This window comes from Monodelphis domestica, chromosome 1 (genome assembly GCF_027887165.1).
Source record: "Monodelphis domestica isolate mMonDom1 chromosome 1, mMonDom1.pri, whole genome shotgun sequence".
In the NCBI taxonomy this organism is placed as follows: Eukaryota; Metazoa; Chordata; class Mammalia; order Didelphimorphia; family Didelphidae; genus Monodelphis; species Monodelphis domestica.
Window position 1 is genome coordinate 50,632,327 of NC_077227.1, and position 22,896 is coordinate 50,655,222.

General features: G+C 49.7%; 1 protein-coding gene across 2 annotated transcripts in view; it reads left to right on the top strand.

Moving 5' to 3' along the window:
- The first annotated feature begins 3,351 nt into the window (after window positions 1-3,351).
- The window catches only part of C1H15orf39 (chromosome 1 C15orf39 homolog), a 33,978-nt gene continuing 14,433 nt past the window's right edge, over window positions 3,352-22,896 (top strand). For both annotated transcript variants that reach the window (XM_056799046.1, XM_056799037.1), the window contains exons 1-2: window positions 3,352-3,532; window positions 17,716-20,988. In XM_056799046.1, the coding sequence (XP_056655024.1) occupies window positions 3,367-3,532; window positions 17,716-20,988 (3,439 nt within the window). In that variant the 5' untranslated portion in view covers window positions 3,352-3,366. The remainder of the gene's footprint in view (window positions 3,533-17,715; window positions 20,989-22,896) is intronic.

A 22,896-nucleotide genomic window follows, 5' to 3' on the forward strand; every position in this document is an offset into this window, starting at 1 on the left:
TCTAAGCTTGGCTTTCAATCCATTGAACCACCTAGCTAACCCATTCTAGGTGTTTTGGAGGCAAGACATAGGTGGTGATTCAGCAAAGGAGAATGAGAAACCAAACCAGTAGAATGTGAATCGGGCAAGGGCAATATTCAGAAAACTGAGGAAGAGCACATTCAGGAGGACAGAGTGCTCAATAGAGCCAAAGGCAACAGAGAGGTCAAGAAGGATGAGGACTCTGAAAAACCCAATGGATTTAACAATATTCATGATACCCAGTATTGTTAGAGTTAAAAAGAGTGGTTGATAAACTGTTACTCATAAGAGAGTGGTGGCCAGGGAAAAATTCCCAAATATGAAATATACCCAAGTCAGCTGGGTTTTTATAGAGATTTTAATTAATACAAATAAGGAATTAATGAAAGAGAGAGAGTAAGAGGAAACAATGAGAAAAGAGATAGGCCAGCCTAGGCTTTTAAGCCTTAAGAGAAAGATCAGTCAGTCTTTTATTCCACACAAGATTTGTCCTACCACAAGATTTGTCCCAAGCAAGATTCTAGTGTTCAGAGAGACACCAGTTCAGCTTTGGCCAGCTCAATCTTTCTCTAGACCGCTTTTGAGCTCCTTTTAAAGAGAATTTTCTCCTATGTCACCTCCCCTAAGTTCTCACATCTACCAATCACAGTAGATGTTTTCCAAAGGACTGACCATTCTTAATTCACACCTGAGTAGACTAAACTTTTGAGTAATTCACACCTGAGTAGACTAAACTTTTCTGGGAAGACTAAAACTTCTGAGTTAAGTTCACATCTCTTTGCAACTTGCAAGTTTGCAAGTTGCCTGACCTTCATGGGTACTTAGCACCTTCCTGAAAATAGACTTAGCTTAAGTGCTTGGCCTCACTATAAGTATGGGTTAAGTACTTTTTCATTGTTCAGTAAAAACTTTATCTTCCCCTAAAGTATGCTCAAGTATGGGTGGAGTAGAGTTCTCACATTCCTGATCTAAGTCCCTTCATTGTTTAAAATGGGGAATGGTCTTAACCAAGTGTTCTGAAGTAGGGTCTGAGAATTTTTAAGATTCACAGTATTTAAATATAATATATATTATCACTTCAGAAGGGAACAAACAGGAAAGTCCGGGTTAGATTTAGTAGCTCCCCAAACAGCCTAAAGAGATTACAGAGTCAACCATTGTTGGACTTTCATTCAGATGGATGAATTCTCCAATCAAACTAAGGCAACTGCCAGAGAGGGCATAACATGTAGGCATGATAGGTAGGACTCTGGGGACCTCAGATGATTGACTGATGAAAGCTCAGCCATCTCTACTTCTGGTCTATAAGAGCAAATTGGGAGGCAACTAGGTAGCTCTGTGGATTGAGAGCAAGGTCCAGAGATGAGAGGTCCTGGGTTCAAATATGACCTCAGAAACTTCTTAGCTGTGTGACCCTGGGCAAATCACTTAACCCCCATTACTTAGCCCTTTCCTCTCTTCTACCTTGGAACCAATACACAATGTTGATTCTAAGACAGAAGATAAGGCTTTTTAAAAATGTATATAATAGAGGAACTTCTAGGTGACTCAGAGGATTGAGAATCACACCTAGAGATGGGAGGTCCTGGGTTAAAATCTGGCCTCACATACTTTCTAGCGGTGTGACTCCATTGCTTAGCTCTTGCTACTCTTATGCCTTGGAACCAATACACAGTATTAGGTTTCATTTTTTTTTTTAATAAAAGTAAATTGGACACGCTCTTCAGAGGTCTTTATGAAGTCTAGTTTTTTGGTCTTTTTCCTTGAATCTTCTTCCAGAAGTGGGAAGAAGAGAAGGAATGCAAGGGGTTGTCTTGTTCAACAAACTCCAAAGCATGCTTACATTTTAAGAGGAGTTACAACTATAGGATGGATCTAGGAATGATGGGGAAACCATGTAAGAACTCTGTGGAATGGGAGAAGGTTACCTCAAGTTCACATCCTTTGAGGGATGGGACTGATGGATTCTGTGAATAAGCTTCATACTAATGTATTTGTTCTTAGGAGTTCTTTGAGGTCTTAGTCACATCTTCTGTGGGACTAAATAATGGCTGTCCCAAACCCAACAACTAAATGTAGAGCATCTACATAGCCTATGGGGAACCAGCACCCCCAGTAAGTGTACTCTGAATAGAAACTATGTTTACATTTAATTTTGGAGATATTCCTCTATTAATCTAGTGGAAGCAATAGATTTGGGCCATTAGAGAAGAAGTTAACTCAAACTCCTGGCATTTAAGACAATCTATGTGAGCTGAGAGTCCCATGGAACCATTGGTCATGGGATACATCTTATCTGAGCTTACAACAACTCTGTGACATAGTTGAGGTGTTATTATCCCCATTTTACAGACAAGGGAATAGAAGTTCAGAGAGTAAGTAATTTGCTTCTGGTCACAGAACTAATAGGTATCAGAGATATAATGCATACTAGATCTTCTGGAATCCAAGTCCAGAACTCAATCTACTACACTACACTGTCTCTCTCAATTCAGTCCATTTTTGACTTTGTAGTTATGGAGTTTTAGCCAAGTGTTGGGTATGGAAGCCCAATTGCCTGAAGTGGGGGAGTGGAAACCTTCTTTACTAAGGAGAAAAGAATTCCAAAACAGCTCTGAAGAGATAGTGATGCAATTTCATGGAGAGGAACCATGCAGTCATACAAAGGCCAGTGTCAAGACCTTCTGCATCACTTGCAATTGAGTTATACAGCCTTGCAATAGGAAGAACAGCCAAATATTAACCTCCGGTATTAGGGAGCAAAACCTGGGCCATGGGGCAGCTGGATGACTTAGTGGATAGAGAGCCAAGCCTTGGGTTCAAATTTGACCTTAGATACTTCCTAATCATGTGACCCCAGAAAAGTCACTTAAACCTCATTGCTTTGCTCTTACTGCTCTTCTGCCTTAGAATCATGTGAATAGGTAATTCTTTGTTTTCTTTGTCTATTCTGAGTTTACACTTGTGAAAGGGAATCCTTTATTCCCTTGTTTATTTTGAGTTAACACTTGGTTAACAATAATTTAAGTACCCCTACTTAGTACCTCCCCAGATTGTGAAGACAGGATTAACTCTCCTTTGTCTAATTTTGAATTGAATCAACAAAAGCTTGAACTGGGTACTTAGCACTAGGTAGTAAGTCACTTAGAGAGCCCCACCCTTTCAACTCAAATAGCCAGGAAATGAAAATTCACACCCTCAGAAACTCAATCAGCCAGGAATCTGTGAATTCTTTTGATAAGAATTTACACTTCCAGAGGGCGGAGAAGTGGATCTATAGACAGTTTGGAAACTGTGATTGGCCCCTGTGAAGAGGGGGCAGGACTAGAGGTCACCATAAAAGTCATGGAATCCTTGGGCTTGAGGCAGTCTGGTGGAGGCAGACAGACAGTCTGGTGGAGACAATCTGGTGGAGATTGTCTTCTAAAGATAGTTTTCCAGGGAGCTTCACTGGAGACTTTGGCTTGGATCTCGGCTTCAACTTGGTTTATACTCCTGGTCTGCTTTGTGGGTGAGTGAAAAGCACTGACTTTTTTCCTAGTTTCTATCTTGGAGGAGGCTTAATGGTTACTCACCACCAGCCCTCATGGCTGAGGACTAGTATAGATATTTTCTCTTACGTCTTTCACATTTCTCTACTTCTCTATTTTGGTAAATGAACTTCTGACTTAAGATATAATAATTTCGGCAACCAGATTATTTCATATAATTTTAAATTCAACCATTAAGTTTAACCCTTACAATCCCAATATTTGTTTTGATTTTAAGAAGATAAACATTTAAGCAAAATGAAACAAAACCTTGGGCTCTTCCTTTTGCCACCACCTAAGAGATTCAGGTGGCATGAGCCTTTAGCAATCCTAGGCATGTTTCTCTTCTAGGGGAGTCTAAATCTTTAGGGCAATACTATGAGGATGGAGGCTAGGGCTGTGGCTAGCACTCAATGGAAAAAAGAGAAGAGATCTATTGACCATTAATGGCCATCACTTATGTTGTTGCCTTTTTTTTTGGCAGAGGAAATAAAAGTAATCTTGTTGGGAACAGAGAAAAGGAGGCTGTAACAGTTGGAAGCAACCAAGAGGTTAGGGCTTACTGGTTGTAAAAAAGGAATTCTTTAATTTCTTTAATTTAATGGGGGACCTGGAGGTCCTCTCACCATATAGATGTGTGGGGATTAACCAGCTCACAGTTACAGGAAGTAGGAACTGGGGTGTTCCCTATTGATCCATGGTCAGTTGCAGGCTGTCAATTGCTGGCAGTTAGGGCTGGCAGTTGTGGGGAAGGTGGCTGCTGGGTATAAGTTGGTCCTTGGGGGTTGGTTGCTGGAATGTGGAGGCAGGCCTGAGAGGGCTTTTGGCTTTAACCTTTAGAAGTCTTTTTGTCTCTGGGATCTCTAGAGAGCAGGAGGTCTGTCTCCCAGGCAAGGATCTGCAGTCAGTTGGCTATGACAGTTTGGGCTGCTATAGAAAACTGATAGAAGGAGGGAGGGAGGGAGTGGTGGCTATCCATTATTTTAGGGAGTTAGGTGGTTAGTGAATCATTTATAGATAGAGTAGAGTAGGTTAGGCCTGCTGTGCCAGACAGAAGAATCTGTCCTGAGAAGACAGTTAGAAGTAGGGTTTTTAGAAAATTTTAGGCAGTTACTAGGAATTTTAGTTATATTTATAGGGTATCAGATGAGTAATCTCTCTTTCCTCTTTTCTTTCTCTCTCTATATTGTTAATTATTAAAAGCTGTTAGTTTTCTCTGGCTTAAAGGGATAATATTAATTTATAACTACTATATTCTCATACTTAAACTTAAACTTAAATTATTAAAAGCTGCTATTTTGTCAAAACCCCTATTTTAACCCTTACACGGTACAGAATGTTGCATACATCCTAAGAGTCACTATGTATTGGTTTTGCTTAACTGTTTTTCTTTGTTACAAGGGAAGGAATGTGTATAAAACCAAAAAGCAGTAATATTTTATTTATAAAGAATTAATTTTTGGTCAAGCCATTCCCCAATTGATAAATGGGCAAGGGACACGAATAGACAATTTTCATATTAAAAAATCAAAACTATGAATAAGCACATGAAAAAGTGTTCTAAATCTCTTCTAATCAGAGGGAAGGAACATGATTCTTGTAACCAGAGGAAAATACTTTAAATTGGCTAAATAAAATTTAAAAAAATTAATTTTTGGCTGCTATGAACAAGATATGTTTGGGATCAGGAAAGGCTAGAGCAGATATCACAAGATACTGCTGAAGGTTGGCAGAAATTACCCAAGGCTCTGTGTGTGTGTGTGAAAGATAGAGGGGAGAGGAGAGACACAGAGAAAGATAAGACAAAGAGACAGACAGGGAGGGAGAGGCAGAGAATGTCAGTGCTGAGGCCTAATCTGTGGTTTATCCTGCCTAATTTCTGGTAGGAACTGGCTGCTTTGTGGTGGAGTGGAAGGAGTCCAGCCCTGGGAATCAGGAGCCATGGATTCTAGTCTTTGCCCCGACACTCCTGTTGTGTGACGGGGACAAGCTCTTGGCCTTTTTTGGGCCTCGGTTTCCTCTTCTGTAAAATGGGGGAGATGGTTTAATCCCTAAAGTCCTTTCTGTAATAGGTAAATAAATCTGCAGGGCTAGGGCCAAAGTAGGAGGAGTGGAGACCTGGAGGAAGCAGGTAGGCTCAGGCCCCGGAGAGCTGAGGGAAAGAAAGGGATGAAGAGAGAACGCCGGGAGGGAATGGAGAAGGAAGGACATCGAGAGGGGCTGGCGGCAGGGTGATTCCTGGGCATCTCCGCAGTAAGCTAACATCATGCAAATGAAATGCAAAACCACATGCAAATCAGCTCCAACTATGGTTTGGCACTCAGGGCTGTCCTGGGCGCCTCCCTCTGAAACGGGATGCAGCGCCCCAGTCCCGAGAAGAGCAGCTAACGGCGGCGGCGGCTGGCGGCAGCCCAGAGCTCCGCCTGCTCCCGCCCCCGCCCCCGTAGCACCCCCTCCTTCCCTCTCCCGCTCCCCCACCCCCGGCCATCCCCGGCAGGGTAGCGGAGGGTTCCTGGGCCAGCTGCGCCCGTCTCTCCCTCTGCCTGCCGGCCTTTACACCGCCGCTTCTTGTTGACGAATCCTCCAATTGTCCAGGGGCCCCGGCTGTGCTCTCCCCCGCCCCACCCCCCGGCCCTCCGCCGGCCGGCCCTGCCCTCCTCCCTCCACCCTCCCGGCCCTCGGCTCCTCCCCGCCCCCCTCTGCCCGCCCGGGGACTGCAGACTGCTCCCAGCGACGGCGGGGAACGGCAGCCTGGGAGGTAGCTCCAGCGGCCCGGCTCGTCGCTGAGGTCTGCTCGCGGCTGCGTCCACCCCTCGGGGCGCCCCGGCTCCCCGCCACCAGGAAGCCTCCGCCTCCCCGTAACCGCTAACGCCAACCCCCCACCCCCCCTTCCCGCCCGCGGCTTCTGGAAGATGCCCCAGCGGGTACGCACTCCAACAGGAGGGAGCAGCAGCAGACGAGCCAAAAAGCAACAGGTAAGCGGGCGTCCTTCTGCCGCCGCCGCGCCTCCCCCCTTCCCAGCCCGGCCTCCTGGCCCAGTCTAGCCCCTGGCCCCGGCCCTCGAGCTTCCTTCCGGACTCAGTGCGGGCCGTGGCAGAAAAGTTAGGCTGACTTGACTTCCCCTCGCACTGGCCTGGACTGGGGGGGGCAGGCCCCCCCTTCCCTCCCCCCTGACCAGCGGTGCAACGTGCGCAGGGCTCTGGGGAGCTTAGAGCCCCCCTTGGTCCGCAGGCTCCCTCTTCATCCCCCATCCTGACCGCGCCAGGGCTGGGATGGCTGGCTCCAGGTCTTTCTCCACTGGGGCCCCCTCCATCAGGGAGGCCGCCTTTGGCGGGGGGGCTGGGGGGTGTTACTGCATTATTGCATCAGGTCGCCTGCCCAAGGGACCGAGGGCTGGATAGTCGTGGTGTCTCTCACCCCCCCCCCCAACCCAAGCGGGCGGAGTTCGGGGGTGTCCGTGGAGAGTGTTGAACAGGATCAGCCGAGAGGCAGCACCGCGCTGCGAGAAGTTCGGGAGCCCCCCCGGAGAAGGGGACAGGGGAGCGGCGAGAGAGGACAGGGACTTAGCTTCTGCCCGCTTCTCTCGGGATGGCTAACCTGGCAACTGCCGGGGCGGGGAGGGGACAGGCTTTCCCCATGTGGCCTTAGCAAGAAGCTGATTTAGGGGTCCCCTCCCCCGGCGCTCTGTCCTGAGGCCTTGTGTTTGGCCACGGGCCAGTCCGGTCACATACACTGCCCACCCCCCTATCTTCCCCTGCGCACGCCCCCCTCCCCCACCGCCGTAGCCAACGATCGGGCTCCTCGGGACTTGGGAGAGCACTGAGCCGGGGTCGGAGGGGCGGGAGCCTGGGCGCGGGACCGCCGGTGGGCCTAGAGCTCCTGGTGACCCGTTGGGCCCAGAGTGACGCCGGTTGGGTGCATTTCTAGGCCAGGGACAGAAACCTGGGCCCAGTACCTGCGTGAACATGTCTAAGCGTGCATCTTGTGTGTGTATGTGCGTGCACTTGTGCATGTGTGTTTACTGCTGCGGAGAGATGAGTAAGCCCACACGTGCGCTTGTGGACTCGCTTTTCCGACGGCGGGGCTCGCTCAAGGCTTCGGCCCGCTGTGGCTCCTCGGGCAGCCTGCTGCCAAGGGATCCAGGTTCCGGAGCATTTCTTTTGCCGGGGACCGACCGGTCGGCGAGGATGGATGTGGTGCTTGTGCGCCCCGCCCCCCCGGGGACCCGCCGGTGGGTGGCGGCGGGAACGGGCCACGGTCGCAAGTTCCCGACCCTCTGACCCACGGACCTGCGGGGGGGAGGGGGCGCGAGGGGAAGCACCGTGTTCCTGCCTCGGTTGAGATGAAATGAAAGACTGTCTTTGTGCTGTCTGTGCGTGAGGCCCCAGCGCCCTGGAAGGAGACACCAAAGTCACGAGTGGCTGGGGAGGAGCCGGCCTGAGGCCATTTTAGACCCCCCTTGAGCTCCGAACTGGGCAGTAGCCCGCCCGCCCCCGGGGTCGGTGGGGTCTGGATGCTCCCGAGGGCGGCAGGCTGGCTAAGGAAGGATCATGCACCTGGTGGTGGATCCCACCCGTGCAGCTGTGAGGAAAGGGACAGAACCTAGAGGGGGGCTGTGGTTTGGGCCCCTCCTACAGCCCTAGGGGAGGCTCCTTGGCTGCCTTTGGAAGTAACTTGTTGGAAGGACTACGTCCGGGCTAGGGGTTTTTGACCCGGGGCCATCTTGAATTAGATTCATTTTCCCCCAGGTCCCTAGCACTGTGCCTGGCACCTAGTAGATCCTTAACCAATATTGGCTGACATATTTGACTTGACTCCTACCTTTGGTTTCCCATACATTTTATTGTACGTATTTAAAGACCATTCTATGGTTGGGTCCATAGGCCTTCCCAGATTATATGTTCATGCAGTATAGGGTTAAGCACTTCCAATCATTTTATCCAGAGGGAAACTGAGGCCCAGAGAAGGTTGTGGCCCACGTTGTACTAGCAGGTGTGTCCACTTTGACGTCAAGCATTGACAGGGCCTTTTTCCTTGGGATTCTTGTTCAAATCCTGCGCCCCTCCGCCTTCAGGCAACCTTCAGCTCCTCACCTTTTCAATAGAAAGGAAACAAACCCGTTTTCATGCCCATGCAAGAAATCGAATATCAATCAATTCATTTTTGTGGCTTAACAGTCATTGGCCAGTTATTGAGAGTAGGTGTTCCCCCAGTTTGGGAACCCCTGTTTTATGGAATGGCCTTTTGGCTTCCTAGTGGGAGAATGAGGGAAAGAAGAGTTGTGTGGCCATGGGGGCGCTCTCTCCCAGTTGGCCTCCACCCCCCCATTCTCAATGTGATCCTTTGAGATTTTTCTCCTTCATCCCCTCCCTACCCAAGATCCTTTGCACCTGGGGCATATGAAGGCATAGGAAAAGAAAGCGCTGGAATCTATCTCCAAATGAGAGGGACTAGAACAGCTCTCTTTCCCTGGGCTGAGGCTGGGGTCCTGCTTTGAAGGGGGATAAGGGGGCGGGGGAGAAAAGCAGTCCCTGATACAAAACTGTGCTTAGGGCTCCCCCTACAGGAACTGGATGGATCTGTCCTTGTGGTCCTTTCTAGAGCAGAAGCCAAGAATAAAGATTTGACCCTTTGGATAAAACTTTAGGCATGGGTGGGTGCTCCTGATATCCTCCTGCCTAGGAAGGAGAAGGGAGCATCTATTGCATCTGTTGTTTTGTCTTATGGGGGGGGGGGTAGACCCGGGAATCGTGATTTCATCTGTAGAAAACTCTGGCCTTGGCTCCTCTGAGAATATAAGACAATTTGCTCATGAATGTGTAGATAATATGTGCCCTGGGACCTGAAGAGAGAGCTTCCTCAAGCTGCCTCAATATATTACTTGGGTGAAGGAGGCTGAAGACATCCCTCCTCCAGCTGGACTTTCCATCTTCACAGTAAGATGCCAGGAAGGAGAGTTACCTGTTAACCTTTTCGCCCACAGTCTAAAGCCATTGGCTTTATTTCCCCATCTTCTCCCCCTCCAGGCTTTACCACCTGACTTCCAGGATGGAGACCCAAAGCCTGTAATCCTTGGAGAGTCATTTCCACCCAATTCAATAAGCATTTATTTATTAATAAATGGTATAAATAAATAAAAAGTATAAACTTGGAGGCAGGGAAAGCGGAGTTCACGGCCTGTACATGCCTTTGTTGTAGTTTGGCCAAGGAGATGAGGTGCTCTTTTTTTAAGAGGTGGACTTAAGACTTCCTAGTTCTGTTCTTCCCTTTGCTGCCTCGTTTGGGGCTCAAGAAAGATCCTTTGAAGTTATCAGGGAATTCTAAGATTCACCTAGGGATGCTCGCTTCTCTTCCCCATCCTCCCAAGGGGAGAGGTGTTCACAGTCTCAAGCAGACTCTTTCCCTTTAGGGAAAATGCCACCTCACCCACCCGTGTTCCCCTTCCCCAGCTTCATCTGATAGTCCCTGAAGAAGCTAGGTCGCTCAGGGGAGCCGGGTCAGGCCTGGTTCAGAGCTTGGGGTAAGGTAGAGGCTAGAGATTGACAAGGAGGGGAAGGAAGGATGCATCATGGGAAGCACATCAATGCCCCTTGTGCCTACTGGAAGGGAAAGGTTGCCTTCCAAATCCTCAGCCCTTTGCCCAGTGCAGGGCCTTGTCAACTTGTTTGATATTGGGGGTAGTTATTTAACTAGGTTGGGCTGACTCTGCCTCTTCTCCCTGAGCTCCCCCTCTCCTGAGGGGACCTCTAACTTTGCAAGCTCTTTAGTGGGGAGGGGAATTCGCAGAGAGGCCAGGTTAATTGGGGTGCTACAAAGTGAAGTCTCTTGAGAACTCCCAGGCAGGGAACTATTTGGTTCCAATTCTGGGCTTGGCCAGAGAGGGAGGGGGGGTACCTCTCCCATTCATTCCTCCATCATCCTCCCTGACCATCCTATCTCAAGACCAAACCCCTCCATCCTCTTCCCACCTCCTATCCCATCACGAACCAAAAGCACCTGGGAATTCGGTCCTCTTGGGTTTCTTCTTCTAGGCCTGGTTGGCATTGCCCTTTGTCCTAGAGAGAGGATTATCAGAGCTGGTCTGCTTTTGAGAGTGGGGGAGGTTGTCTGAGCTTTCTGCTTGAAGGTAGGCGAGGACTCATTTTCCTGGAGTATTGTATGGGGAGGAGGGAAGAGATGAGCTTTAGGAGAAACCCTCCAGGACCCAGAGGTTATAGAGAGAACTTCAGCAGGTGGGGGACCTAGCAAGATCACAGGATGCTACACCCAGAGCTGGAAGAAACCTCAGAGACTCTAGCTCAGCCCCCTCATTTTCAATTGAGGAATGGGAAGCTAGAGAGGAGCAATGAACATTGGAACTGGGTTTTGAATTCTCTGCTTCCAGACCTGTTGTTTGCTCTCTCCCTTGTTAAAGAGTATCAGCTCATTCCTTTTCCAATTATTCAACACTTTTCTTTTCTCCTTCCATCTCTCCTCACCCCCCCTTGCCAAGAAAAGAAAAACAAAATCCTTATAAAAATGAAACATAGCCGAGCAAAATGAATTCCACATTGGCCATGGCCCCAAACATGTCTCAGTTGGATGTTGGGCCATCTCCTCTCTGTCAGGGAGGTGGAGTGCATTCTTCATGTGTCCATCTTCTGGAGTCATGGGTCATCATTGTGTTGGCCTTTCAAAGTTATGTCTTTTTATTTTTTAAATCTTTACCTTCCAAGTCTTAGAATCAAACTGTGTATTGGCTCCAAGGCAGAAGAGTGACAAGGGCTAGACAGTGGGGGTTGAGTGATTTAGCCAGGGTCACACAGCCAGGAAATGGTTAAGTCAGATTTGAACCCAGGTCTTCCCAACTTCAGGCCTGACTGTCAATCCACCAAATCACCTAGCTGTTTATTTTTCAGATATTGAAGTGATAGTCTAAATCCATTCTTTAGGTTCTGTTCCCATCACATTTGGCTTGTGCTGATGCCGTGGTCCTCTCTGCCTCCCTTAAGGGCTAAGAGGAGGGGATGACAGACCCCAGGAGTCGGGATTAGACCAGGCTGACTCCACACCATCTCTTCTCACAAGGAAATAGACCTAGCTCACCCCTTCCTTGCTCCTGGGCACAGAGCTCCTTACTTGTACCCTCCAACAGCAAAAGCGTTCTCATGAATGGGGGCCAAGAGGGAAGAGGGAGATGGTGCTTCAAGGGGTTCTGACAATTGGCATCCAGCCCCCCCCTTCCTTCATTTCCTGGCCAAAACCACTTCAGCAAGAGCCTGGTGTGGCTGTGTGTTATTGGAGGGTGAGAGGGGCTTCCCCTTTCTTCCCCTTTCTTAGGTGCCCATCTTGAGGCTGGCATCTAAGAGCCCTTGTGACATGAGCTGGAGGATGACTCATATCTCCTAAAAAGGAAGCAAGATACATGAGTTTCCAGCCCTCTGCTTAGGAAGGAGTAGGAAAATATATCGCCAAGGGAAGAGGTGGCACTGTGTTGGGATGCTGCCCCAGGGGGCAGAAGGAGTCAAAATAATGGGGTGTGCTTCCCTGGGAGCTCTCTTCCTTCCCCCCAAGTGATCTTGTGGGGGAAAGCCTTGGCTTGAAAATAAGGAGGCTGGGCCTCCAGTCCCATCCCTGTTGCTAACTTGATCACTTACCTCACCTCTTGGAGCTTGGTTTCTTCATCTGTAGTAAGAAAGGCTCTCAGGCCATCTCCACGATCATTTCCAGCTAGTGGCCTCATCCCCTTTTATTCAGCCAGTCACAAAGCCCTGTCTGATGGGGCAGCAAGGTGGCACAGAGGATAGAGTGCCAGGTCTGGATTTAGGAGGACCTGGGTTGAAATCTGGCCACAGACACTTCTAAGTGTGTGTATGACCCAACACACTTCTCCCTGTTTGTCTAAGACAGAAAGTATGAGTTTTAAAAAGCCCTGCTGGGGGCCTCTTTCCAGCAGGGCTGACATCCATTCTCTCCTCCCCATCCCTACTGCCCCCTACCCCATTCTAGCCCTCTAACCACTCCTGAGCTGGCAGTGCCAGCAGCACCCCAACACCCACCTCTCTTGGGCCAGTGCCACTCTCTTCACCTTCAATTCATTCAAGGAAATCCTAACGCATGAATCATGTCTTTGTCATTTGAGCCTAGTATCTGGCACCGACATAGGGATCTGTGATTTCCTTGGGGCGAGCATCAGCCTGTTTCCTAGAGCTCTAAGAGGTTAAATGACTTGTCCAGGGTCCTACAGCATTTCTGTTATATTAAAGTTAGGATCTGACCCCAGTTCTTCCTGACTTCTGCCAGCTCTACCACACTGCCTCTGACATCATAAATGAGTTCAGTTATCTTCCCCCTAAAACTCTCCTGTCTTCCTGACTTGTCCCAAGGCCACCATCATGTTCCCAGCCCTCATTTTCTCTCGCCACCTCCCACTTCCATATCTAATGGGGGCCAAGGCTGGTCTAGTCTCCTGGTTTCTTTTCTGACTCTGCCACCACCCTCTTGCAGATCCTCATCACTTCATGCCTGCTGCTTGGTCCCCGGCCTCAAGCCTCTCCACACACTTCAGTCCATCTTTTATTCAGCTACCAAAGTGATTTTCCTAATGCCCAAGTCTATTCAGGAGCAGCTTAGGTGACTGGATAGAGTGCGGGGCCTGGAGTCAAGAATAATTTTCCTGAGTTCAAATCTTGTGTCGGACACTTACTTAGATGTGTGACCCTGGAACAAGTCACTTAACTCTTGTTTGCCTCAGTTTTCTTATCTGTAAAGTGAGCTGGAGAAGGAAATGGCAAAGTACTCTAGCATTTTTTGCCAAGAAACCCCCAAATGGGGTCAGGAAGAGTCGGACACAACTGAAACAATCATTAGGTGAAATAAAGGGATGACCGAACGACAAGGAATGTCCAGCTACTTCTACTCGATGAAAATGGCTTTAGAATCAAATAAAAAGATCCTCTTCCATTCAGAGCTCTTCAGAGCCTTCCTTCTCTCGTCTTTCCAGTCTTACACCTTAGACTGCCCCCCTCTCCAGGTACTCTGTTGTTATTTTTAGAAAGGAAGACTCAAGAGGTTAGAAAGGCAAACAAGTTTTTATTTTTGATCCTGGAAGCAATAGGGAACCACCATCATCTGTTGAAGGGGCCTTGGGGGTGACCTGCACTTCAGGAAGGTCAGTTTGGCAGCTGAGGGGAGGATGGATTGGAGTACTTAACTGTCTTCTCTTCCCTTCTCTTCCCTCTTGAGCTTGTCTCCTGTTCTGTATATATGTTGTTTATGTGTTTTTTTGCATGCTGTCTCCCCCGTTAAGCCCCAAAATCTTTTGTCTTTCTTTGTACACTCATCACTTCGGACATAGGACAACATTTCAGTGCTCTGGGACAAAGCCTCATTTGCCCTGTCCTAGTTACTGTTATTTTTCCCTGAGAGCTTCTGCCTTCCTCCATTTTCCCATGTCGTCTCACTTTTGTTCATCTGGTTTTGGCAGCCTTGGCCCAAGTGCCTCCACTCCAGCTGCTCCCATGATCAGAATAGCTGGCATTTGAACATCCAATGTGCCTGCAGTGTTCCCAGAAATCCTCTCATTTGGGGCACCAACGAGTTGGTCAGTCCTGGAGGCAGAAAAGAGGGACTGCCCTTGAGATGAGAAGCCCAAGGCGTGCGGTCAGCTTCACCAGGCATTGGGAATGGGATGGCGAAGTCATTTTTAGTCATTATCCCCAGCTCTGGGTCCAGAGCCCCGCACAGGGTAGGAGCATAATAGAGGCTTGATCTTAAAGTGAAATCCATCGATTAATTCAATTGACCAATCAGAGGATCTGTTGCCATATCTACAATGCCACCTAGTGGTCACAACAAAATAAATCCTGATAACTGAAAAAACTGTAGCAATGGAACATGGAACTTTTCAGTGAAAAATGGAAAAAGCTTTTGTCTTCTAGGCCTTGAAAAGACATAGGATCATAGCTTTAGAGCTGGAAGAAACCTAGTTGGTCAACAAGCCTCATCCTTTCGTTTTGTAAGTGAGGTTGGGGAGGAAACTACCCCTTTTGGGCTTTTTATACATTAATTAGATTAGAAAAGGCCAAGAGGTTAAGTGATTTGCTCAGGGTCACATAGATAATGTCTCTGAGATGGTATTTGAACCCACGTTTTCCTGATTTCTTCCCAGGACTAATGCCTTATCTACTGTATCTACACTGTGTCTTCTAAGGGTAAGACTACGAAGGAATCAACAAGCTTTAATGAAATGTTTGATTCATTCTTGCAGCTTAGCTAAGTCATTATTAAATGCCTTTTGTATGTAGAACACTGATGCTCTCCAATGAAGAGATACAGGTTCAGTCATATAGGAAAGTGAGAATTGTTATTTTTGGGTCCCAAAAAGCAGAAGTAGGAGTCACATAAGGAAATGGCAGAGAGACAATTTCAGGCTTGATAAGTTTAAAAAAAACAAAACAAAACTCTAGTAACTCGAAATATCCTGAACTAGAATAGACTGTAATAGCTCACATTTTTATGACACTTTGCAAATATTATCTTGATGATCTTCACAGTAGCTCTAGGAGGTAAGTGCTACTCTGATCCCCATTTTACAGTTGAGGAAAATGAGGCAAAATAGAGGTGAAGTTGCCTCAGAGTCACATAGCTAGTAAATAAAGTCTCAGGATTGGTCCTTCTGATGCCAGGTGTAGCCCTCTAACCACTGCAATCCATAATACATTTCACATCCCTTGCCTAGCTGCCTGCCACCTTTGTTCAGTGTTGTCTCATCTCCAATCTGGATTATTGGGAGAGCCTTGGCATCCCCCCCCCCCTCCTTACTCCCCCCCACACACATACCTCGGAGCCGCCAAAATGTCTTACCATGTCACGTCCCTATTCAAAAACTGCAGGATCAAATCTTACTTCATCTTTTTTATTTCTATTTTTGCGTATAGAGTATAAATAAGTCCCCCTACATCAAAGATGGGTGTGCAGAGAATTTTTATTGCTAAAGCATGTGATCAAAACTTTGGAGACCACTTTTTAAAAAATAATTATTTTCTTTCCCCCCTGATTACGTGTAAAAATAATTTTTAACATTCTTTTAAAAATGTTACATTTTGAGTTCCCAAAGTCTCACCCTCCCTGTTCCCTGACAGTCGCAGTCTGATAAAGAGATTTAACATGTGCAATGTTACATTGAAAAACAGTTTTCCACCATAGGCATTTTATGGAAAAGATCTTGAACAAAAATAAAAAGGTGTGAAATCTTAGGTTTTGGAGATCATTGGTTTTTTTGTTTTTTTAAGCAATGGATCTTCAGCTATTGGGGGATTCCTGCTTTTATTTGATGATCTCAGGGCAGCGAGGAGACTCCATGGATGCCTGGAGTAAGAAGTTCATATCTGGCTTCTTACTGGCGTTTTTTTTTTTAGTTAGTGAAATTTATTTGTTACTTTTATAACCAGTAGAATCTTATAAGTCAGTATCTTCATTATATTGCCATTCTGAGTACATCCATTACACATAAAACTTCATTTAAAAGGGAAACATAATTCTAACGAAGAATGGAGCCATTATACAGGTGAGAAGAATCACCATCAAAGACCTTGGCCCCAAGTGAGGTTTTATTTTTCTATTTCACTTCACACTGTTTGCCTCAGTTTCCTCATCTGTAAAATGAGCTAGAGAAAGACATGGCAAACCATTCCAGTATCTTTGCCGAGAAGACCCTGAATGGGTCACTGAGTTGGACGTGACTGAACAACAAAGGACAGATGACCGCTGAAGGCCAACCCTGCTGACTGTGATAAGGGACAGAGGCTACCCAGACCTAGGGAAGTGGCCCATGCAGAGAGCCCTAAACTGGGATGCAGAATGTTTGAGTTCTAATCCTGACTGGGACAGCAAATCCCCTCATTTCTGCCTGCTAAATGAAAAGCAAGTAGTTTTAGGTGATGAGCTATTTATTAAGTGCTTGGCAATGAAATCAATAAACATTTTAAGTAGGCTCTGTGTTAAATGCAGGAAATAACAAATAAGAAAAACAAAAATAAGGACAGCCCAGACCCTCAAGGAGCTTACAATCTAATGAAAGATAACCCATAAAAGGAAGCTGACGGGGAAGGAGGCACCAGGGGATGCTTGGGGGGAAGGTGAAATAATACCCTATAAAGTCGTAATCTACAGCTAAACCAGGGAGAGCATCTGATGGGAAACAGGAGCTGCAATCTAATGAAAGAAGATAACCCATTAAAGGAAGCTGATGGGGAAGGAGGCCCTGGGGGATGCTTGGGGGGAAGGGGAAATAATACCCTATAAAATCGTAATCTAGGGCTGAACCAGGGAGAGCATCTGATGGGAAACAAAGTTGAAGGCAGCCGGAGGAGAATTCTTGTTCCTTCTTCCTCCTCCTTACTTGGTAGCAGGTTCTTGTCATAGGAGTTAAAAACTGGCTGGAAAGTAGGCGCTCATCCATTTGGGGATGAGCAAACTGTGGTATGGGATTGGAATGGAATAAATGTAAGAAATGGCTGACCAATTCAGTGGGCCTTGGACAGAATTGTGTCCACTGATGTAGAGCAGAGTAACTGGCTGTGTGATCACCCTGAGCTATGTAAGAGTAAATTACAGATGGGGGGGATGCTAAGCTGAGGTCTACAAATTTAAAAAATGGACCATCATACATATATTTAATGACCAGAATATCATACTTTAGAATTAGTTAGATGCCAAAATATTTTGATAACTTGTGATATTCAGTATTTGACTGGATTCCTTTAAAATCCTAGTTCTGAGGTATTATTGGCTTCACCAGATGACCAGAGAGGTCCGTACAGCTTGTTCCGACAGACATTGTTGCCATTCTCCCATTTTTCTCTGCAGTGGCTGACTTGGCTTCCCCGCAGGTGCTCCACTGATTTGATGATAGCCATGATCAGAATAGAAGCTTCCATCAGTAATGCGCTAATGTTTGCAACATTCTTACCGTGTTTCTCGTTTGACCCCATCACTGCCATTTTGCAGATGAGGAAACTGAGTCTGGAAGGGGGTCCATGACACGGCCAGTGTTCTTGGCTTCTCCACTCTGCCCCCGGCACCCCCGTGGTAAAGCAGCGCGTCCTGGGCCGTCCCCAGCTTGTTAGAACGAATGGGAATGTCCGCTCGCCCCTGACCATCGTCTCCGTTCTTTGTCTTTCAGAGTGGCTGGTCCTCAGCAGGCCGGGGTCCGACGCAGTGATGACAGGGAAGCGGCCGCCGGGGCCTCTGGACCCTGTGATATACAATAAGTTGGCCATCCTCGAGGCAGATGCTGCGCACAGGCCGCCCGCGGGGCTCTGCAAGGCGGGCTCCCTGCCTGGCCCGGGCCCCGAGGGCCACCTGGGTTACAAGGGAACGTATTTCGCCTACCCCGTGGGCGGCCCCGAGGTGGGCCCGGACACGCTGGCTGGCTGGAACCCCCACATGGCCTCCTTTGGGGGGGTGATGGCTGGGCCGTCCCTGAGGGCAGACAGCATGCTCATGAACTGTCTGTTGTACCAGCGGGAGGCGGAGAGTGTTCAGCCTGTGGAAAAGAGCCGGGACCACGCGATGAGGAACCTGCTCCTGGCCCAAGAGAAGTGGACGGGCCATCTGGACCACCGCGACCCACTTCTCCATGCCACCCGGGGTTCCCCGTACCTGGGCATGAAGGGGCCGGGGCCGCCAGCCTGTGCCCCCCTGGCAGCCCCCAAGCCTGTGTACCGGAACCCCATGTGTTATGTGGACCCGGGCTATGGGCCACCATCGTGTTTGGCACTCGGAGCTCCGGGGGCTGAAAGTGGGACCAAGCGGCCACTGGACACGGACTGGACGCTCGCTGCACCCTTATTGCCTCAGGGCAACCCCCACTGCTCCGTGGCCTCCGCGGCGAGCAAGACTCAACACCTGGAGGCTACCTTCCTGCCTTTGCCTCAAACTGGGCCAGTAGGCAAGGAGTCGGTGGGCAACGTTTCCTCCTACCAGGTCGCCTTGGACAAGTATCGTGCCATCCGGAGTGCCCTCTTCCTAGATTCCAAATACCCTCCGCCCCCGCCGTATGGAGGACACAAGAAGGCAGCTGAGGGGCTCCCAGGCTCCTGGGCAAAGCTTCCACAACCTCCAGTCCCCCCCTACCAGGAGCGGCCACCCTCCCACTACCCACTGGCACTGCATGAGCAGCCTCTGCTGTACCCACCGGGATATCCGCCCCCAGAGAAGCCTAACAGCTCTGTTCTTTCCATGCAGTCTCCTAACCCTTACAAGGGTTTCGGCTATGGGGGAAGTGGGCTCCCAGGCACCTACCCACGGCAGCAGACACCCCGCGGGCCCTGTGTCCCCTCTTCCAAGCTGGAAAGCTGTGCCTACCCCACAGGCCCCATTCAGGTGAGCTCCCCTGGCCTGAAAGCTGGGACAGCTTCCTCCCACGAGTCTGAGCCACCAGCTACCCCCAAATGCCAGCTAGACTACTTCTCTCAGACGCCAGGGTATGCCTTTGCTCCTCGGGACAACCTGTCCCTTTATGGTCCGGCCCTGGGGGCTGGAGGGATGTCGCCTACCCAGGATGCTGCCCGGGGCAAACTAGGAGCTCCTCAGCACAGTGCATTCCAGCTCGTGTGTCAGCACGCAGCAAGTGGGAGGCCAAGTCTGAACCCCGGACCCCACGGGGAGGCTGCTTGTCCTGTCTCCCGCCCTGGGAAAGCCGAGAAGCCCAGGCAAGAGTCTGAGGAGAAGAAGTGGTTGTATAGCTTTGGAAAAGAAGAAACCAGACCCAGGCCTGGGTTGGAAGACCATCCCACAACACCCATCGTCATCCCCGACAGTCCTGCCCCAAAGACTCCACCTGGCACTGGCTGTAGCGACACAGTGCCTTCCCCCAAGGCGTGCCCACAGGAGGTACCTTCCCCCAAGGAGTGCCCGCAGGACCCAAAGCCGACGGAGGGCACCGCAGCTCCCTGCTCGCCACCCATGCCCATCATCAACAACGTCTTCAGCTTGGCGCCCTACAGGGACTACCTGGACAATCAGTGTGAGAAGGTGCCTGAGCTCCCTCTGCCCAAGGCTCAACCCCTAAGCACCACATGCTCCTTGGAGCCCTGTCCAGCTGCAGCCTCCGAAGCCTACAGTGAGCTGCCCAAGGAAGCAGAGAGCAAAGATGGACCAGAGGAGGAGAGCCAAGGACCCCTCCTCCTTCCGTGTGGGGAGCTCCGAGTGGAGCCGGGGACTGATCCTAGCAGCCAGTGCCCACCCAAGGAGGAAGTGGCACTGGATTTGAGCCTCAAGAAACCCACTGTGGAGCTCTCCAGTGGGACTCTAATCCAGGAGGGGCCCACTGAGCCTGCGCCGTCCTCGCTCGCGGCAGAAACGAACAAGACTATCCAGGAGGAACAGCACAGGCTTCCTGCTCCTCCTCCCCTGGTACCTTCCATGGTCGAGACTATCCCAAGGACTAGCTTCCACAGTTCTGTGGCCTTCATGTTCCGCAAGTTCAAGATTCTCCCGCCAACACCCCTGCTCACCATTGCCCCTGCCCCCGCCCCTGCCCCTGCCCCTGCTCCCACCCCTGCCGCTGCCCCCCCACTAGCTCCTGCCCCTGCCCCCGCCCCCGCCCTAGCTCCTGCCCCTGCCCCTGCCCCCCCACTAGCTCCTGCCCCTGCCCCCGCCCCCACCCTAGTTCCTGCCCCTGCCCCCGCCCCCGCCCTAGCTCCTGCCCCTGCCCCCACCCTAGCTCCTGCCCCTGCCCCTGCCCAATCTGCCAGCCTTCAGCTTTTCACACAGCCCTTGCAGGTGGCCTGTTTCAATATGGCTCTGCCAGAACCAACTCCCCCCGCGCCACCTGTTGCATCTGAGCCAGCCCCTGCTGCAAGCAAGGCGAGCAGAGGCCGGGAGGCTGCTCCCCCTAAAGTGGGCAGCACTGAGCAACGTTTCACGGGCCTCCATATGTCTTTGTGTGATGCCATTTCCGGCTTCGTGGCCCATACCTCACCAGAACAGCTCCGGGAATGGCTAGAGGAGGCCGAGGAGAGCCCATCTCTGCCCCTGCCACCATCTTCCTCCCCAGCCAAGGGCCAGAGCAGGCCCCGCCGGGACACGTGGCTCAGCTGTGTAGGTGTGAAGGGGCTCTTGGCAGAGCTGCTGGCCCAGCTGGAGACGTTCCTTTTCACCCACAGGTGTCCCTTCCCCCACGTGGTGCGGGCGGGCGCCATCTTTGTCCCCATCTACCTGGTCAAAGAAAAGTTGTTCCCCCGTTTACCCGGGTCCTCCGTGGACCACGTGCTCCAGGAGCATCGCGTCGAGCTACGCCCCACCACGCTGTCAGAGGAGCGGGCGCTGCGGGACTGCGCCCTGGATGGCTGCACCTCCCGCATGCTTAAGCTCCTGGCCCTCCGGCAGCTTCCAGACATCTACCCAGACCTGCTGGGCCTACAGTGGCGAGACTGTATCCGGAGACAGCTTGGTAAGGACTCCCGTCTTTTTCCGCCTTCTCTCTAGCCTCCCAGCCCTGGTTTTCTCCCCTCTTCTCCAATATTTTAGCCTTAGTACCGATACGGCAAAGTCTGTCTTCCTGAACTCGATCCCCTTCCTTCGGTTCTTTACTGGATACCCAACTTCTTGAAAGTCCTGAAAATGACTCCTGGTGGAGGAGGGGAGGCATTCAAGACTGTGTACAAGTGACCAGAGGCCTAGGCTGGCGGTCAAGGTTCCCCCACTGGTCTTTTATCTGCCTAGAGACGATCCTTCTCTCCGTCTGCCCTACCCCAGCCCCAACCCCATCTTCTAGGATCTGGGGTCAAATAAAGATTTCAATGAAAGTCAAATCAGGTTGATATGTAGATCGGCGAATTTTAGAGGCTCCTTGAGGGACATTAGTCTTTGTGTCCCCCTTGACGAGCCTGGCGCAGGGGGGCTTGATCCATATGTATTGTCCAGGGGGAAGCTCGGTGGCACCACGGACAGACCTCCCCTACGAGCTCTCTGAGCGTTGTTTATCCTCTGCGGGTCTCCGTTTCCTCATTGGTGGCTTTAGAGGCCATCGAAAGGCTTCTCAACGCTTGTCTACACTTCTGAGAAACCTGCCTGACCAGCAGCCTTAGACAGGACTTGGGTGTGCTCTGAGAAGCGCTCCCATGGTCCTTTGCTCTGGGAGGTCAGAGGGCAAACTCACTACTCTTCCCTCCCCCGCTAGCTTCAGGGGCTGTTAATCCACTTCTCTCAAACTGCCTGTTCTCTGAAATAGCCAGAATCATGGATGTTGAGGAGGTCTAGTGAGCTTTTCAACCAGCTACAGGCTCTACCCCGCGTGGCTCTGAAGAGCCATGACTTCCAGGTTGGCTTCCACCCTAGGGGAGTAATCCTAGAACCTCAGCCTCGGAGGGCACCCATACCTGAAGGGTGACTCCTTAACCCTGAGGGGTGAGTCATTGCTGAATCCTATCAAAACCAATGGGCTTTGAGTCACAATGCCCTGTCTTTAGCCATCTCTTACCATATGAATTTCACTTTACCCGTACTTTTTTTTTAAACCCATATCTTCTCTCTAAGAAGAAGGCAAGGGCTAGGCAACAGGGTTTTAAGTGACTTCCCCAGGGTCACCCAGCTAGGAAGTGTCTCTCAGGTCAGATTTGAACCCAAGTCCTCCCAATGGCACTCTATCCACTGTGCTGAGCTGTCCCTACTTATACTTTTCTGAGACTGGGTTCCTTTACCTTTAAAATGGGGCTAATAGGGGGCAGCCAGGTGGCTCAGTGGATGGAAAGTTAGGCCTAGAGACGGGAGGTCCTGGGTTCAACTCTGGCCTCAGCCACTTCCCAGCTGTGTGACCCTGGGCAAGTCACTTGACCCCCATTGCCTAGTCCTTACCACTCTTCTGCCTTGGAGCCAATACACAGTATTGACTCTAAGACGGAAGGTAGGGGCTTAAAAACAAATAAATGAATAAATAAAATGGGGCTACTAAGAAAGCAACACTGATCAAGAAGCTGCTAGAACATTCATTCCTGTGATAAACTTTGAAAATCACCTCAGTGATAAATAGTGATGGTTATTACAGCTTTCCCAAGAAGGCATTCATAGTAGGGAGAAAGGGTTGTGGTCCCAGAAAGGGGATGAGTGAGAGAGTGATTGAACGCTGTACCTACTCTCTGACTTCCCAGTATAAGATTTAAATTAAGTGTGCAAATACTTCAAGTGTTATTTTTATAAAGTTTATTATCTGACAAAACAGAACCACGGGACTAAGTTTCAATACCTGCTCAAAAATCCCCGCTCCACCAAAGTGCAGCAGGAAGGCAAGAGAGAGAGACGGAACTACAGCCAATTTATATCCTAGGTCAGCACGTAACAACAGGAAGTGAGTAGGATGCTG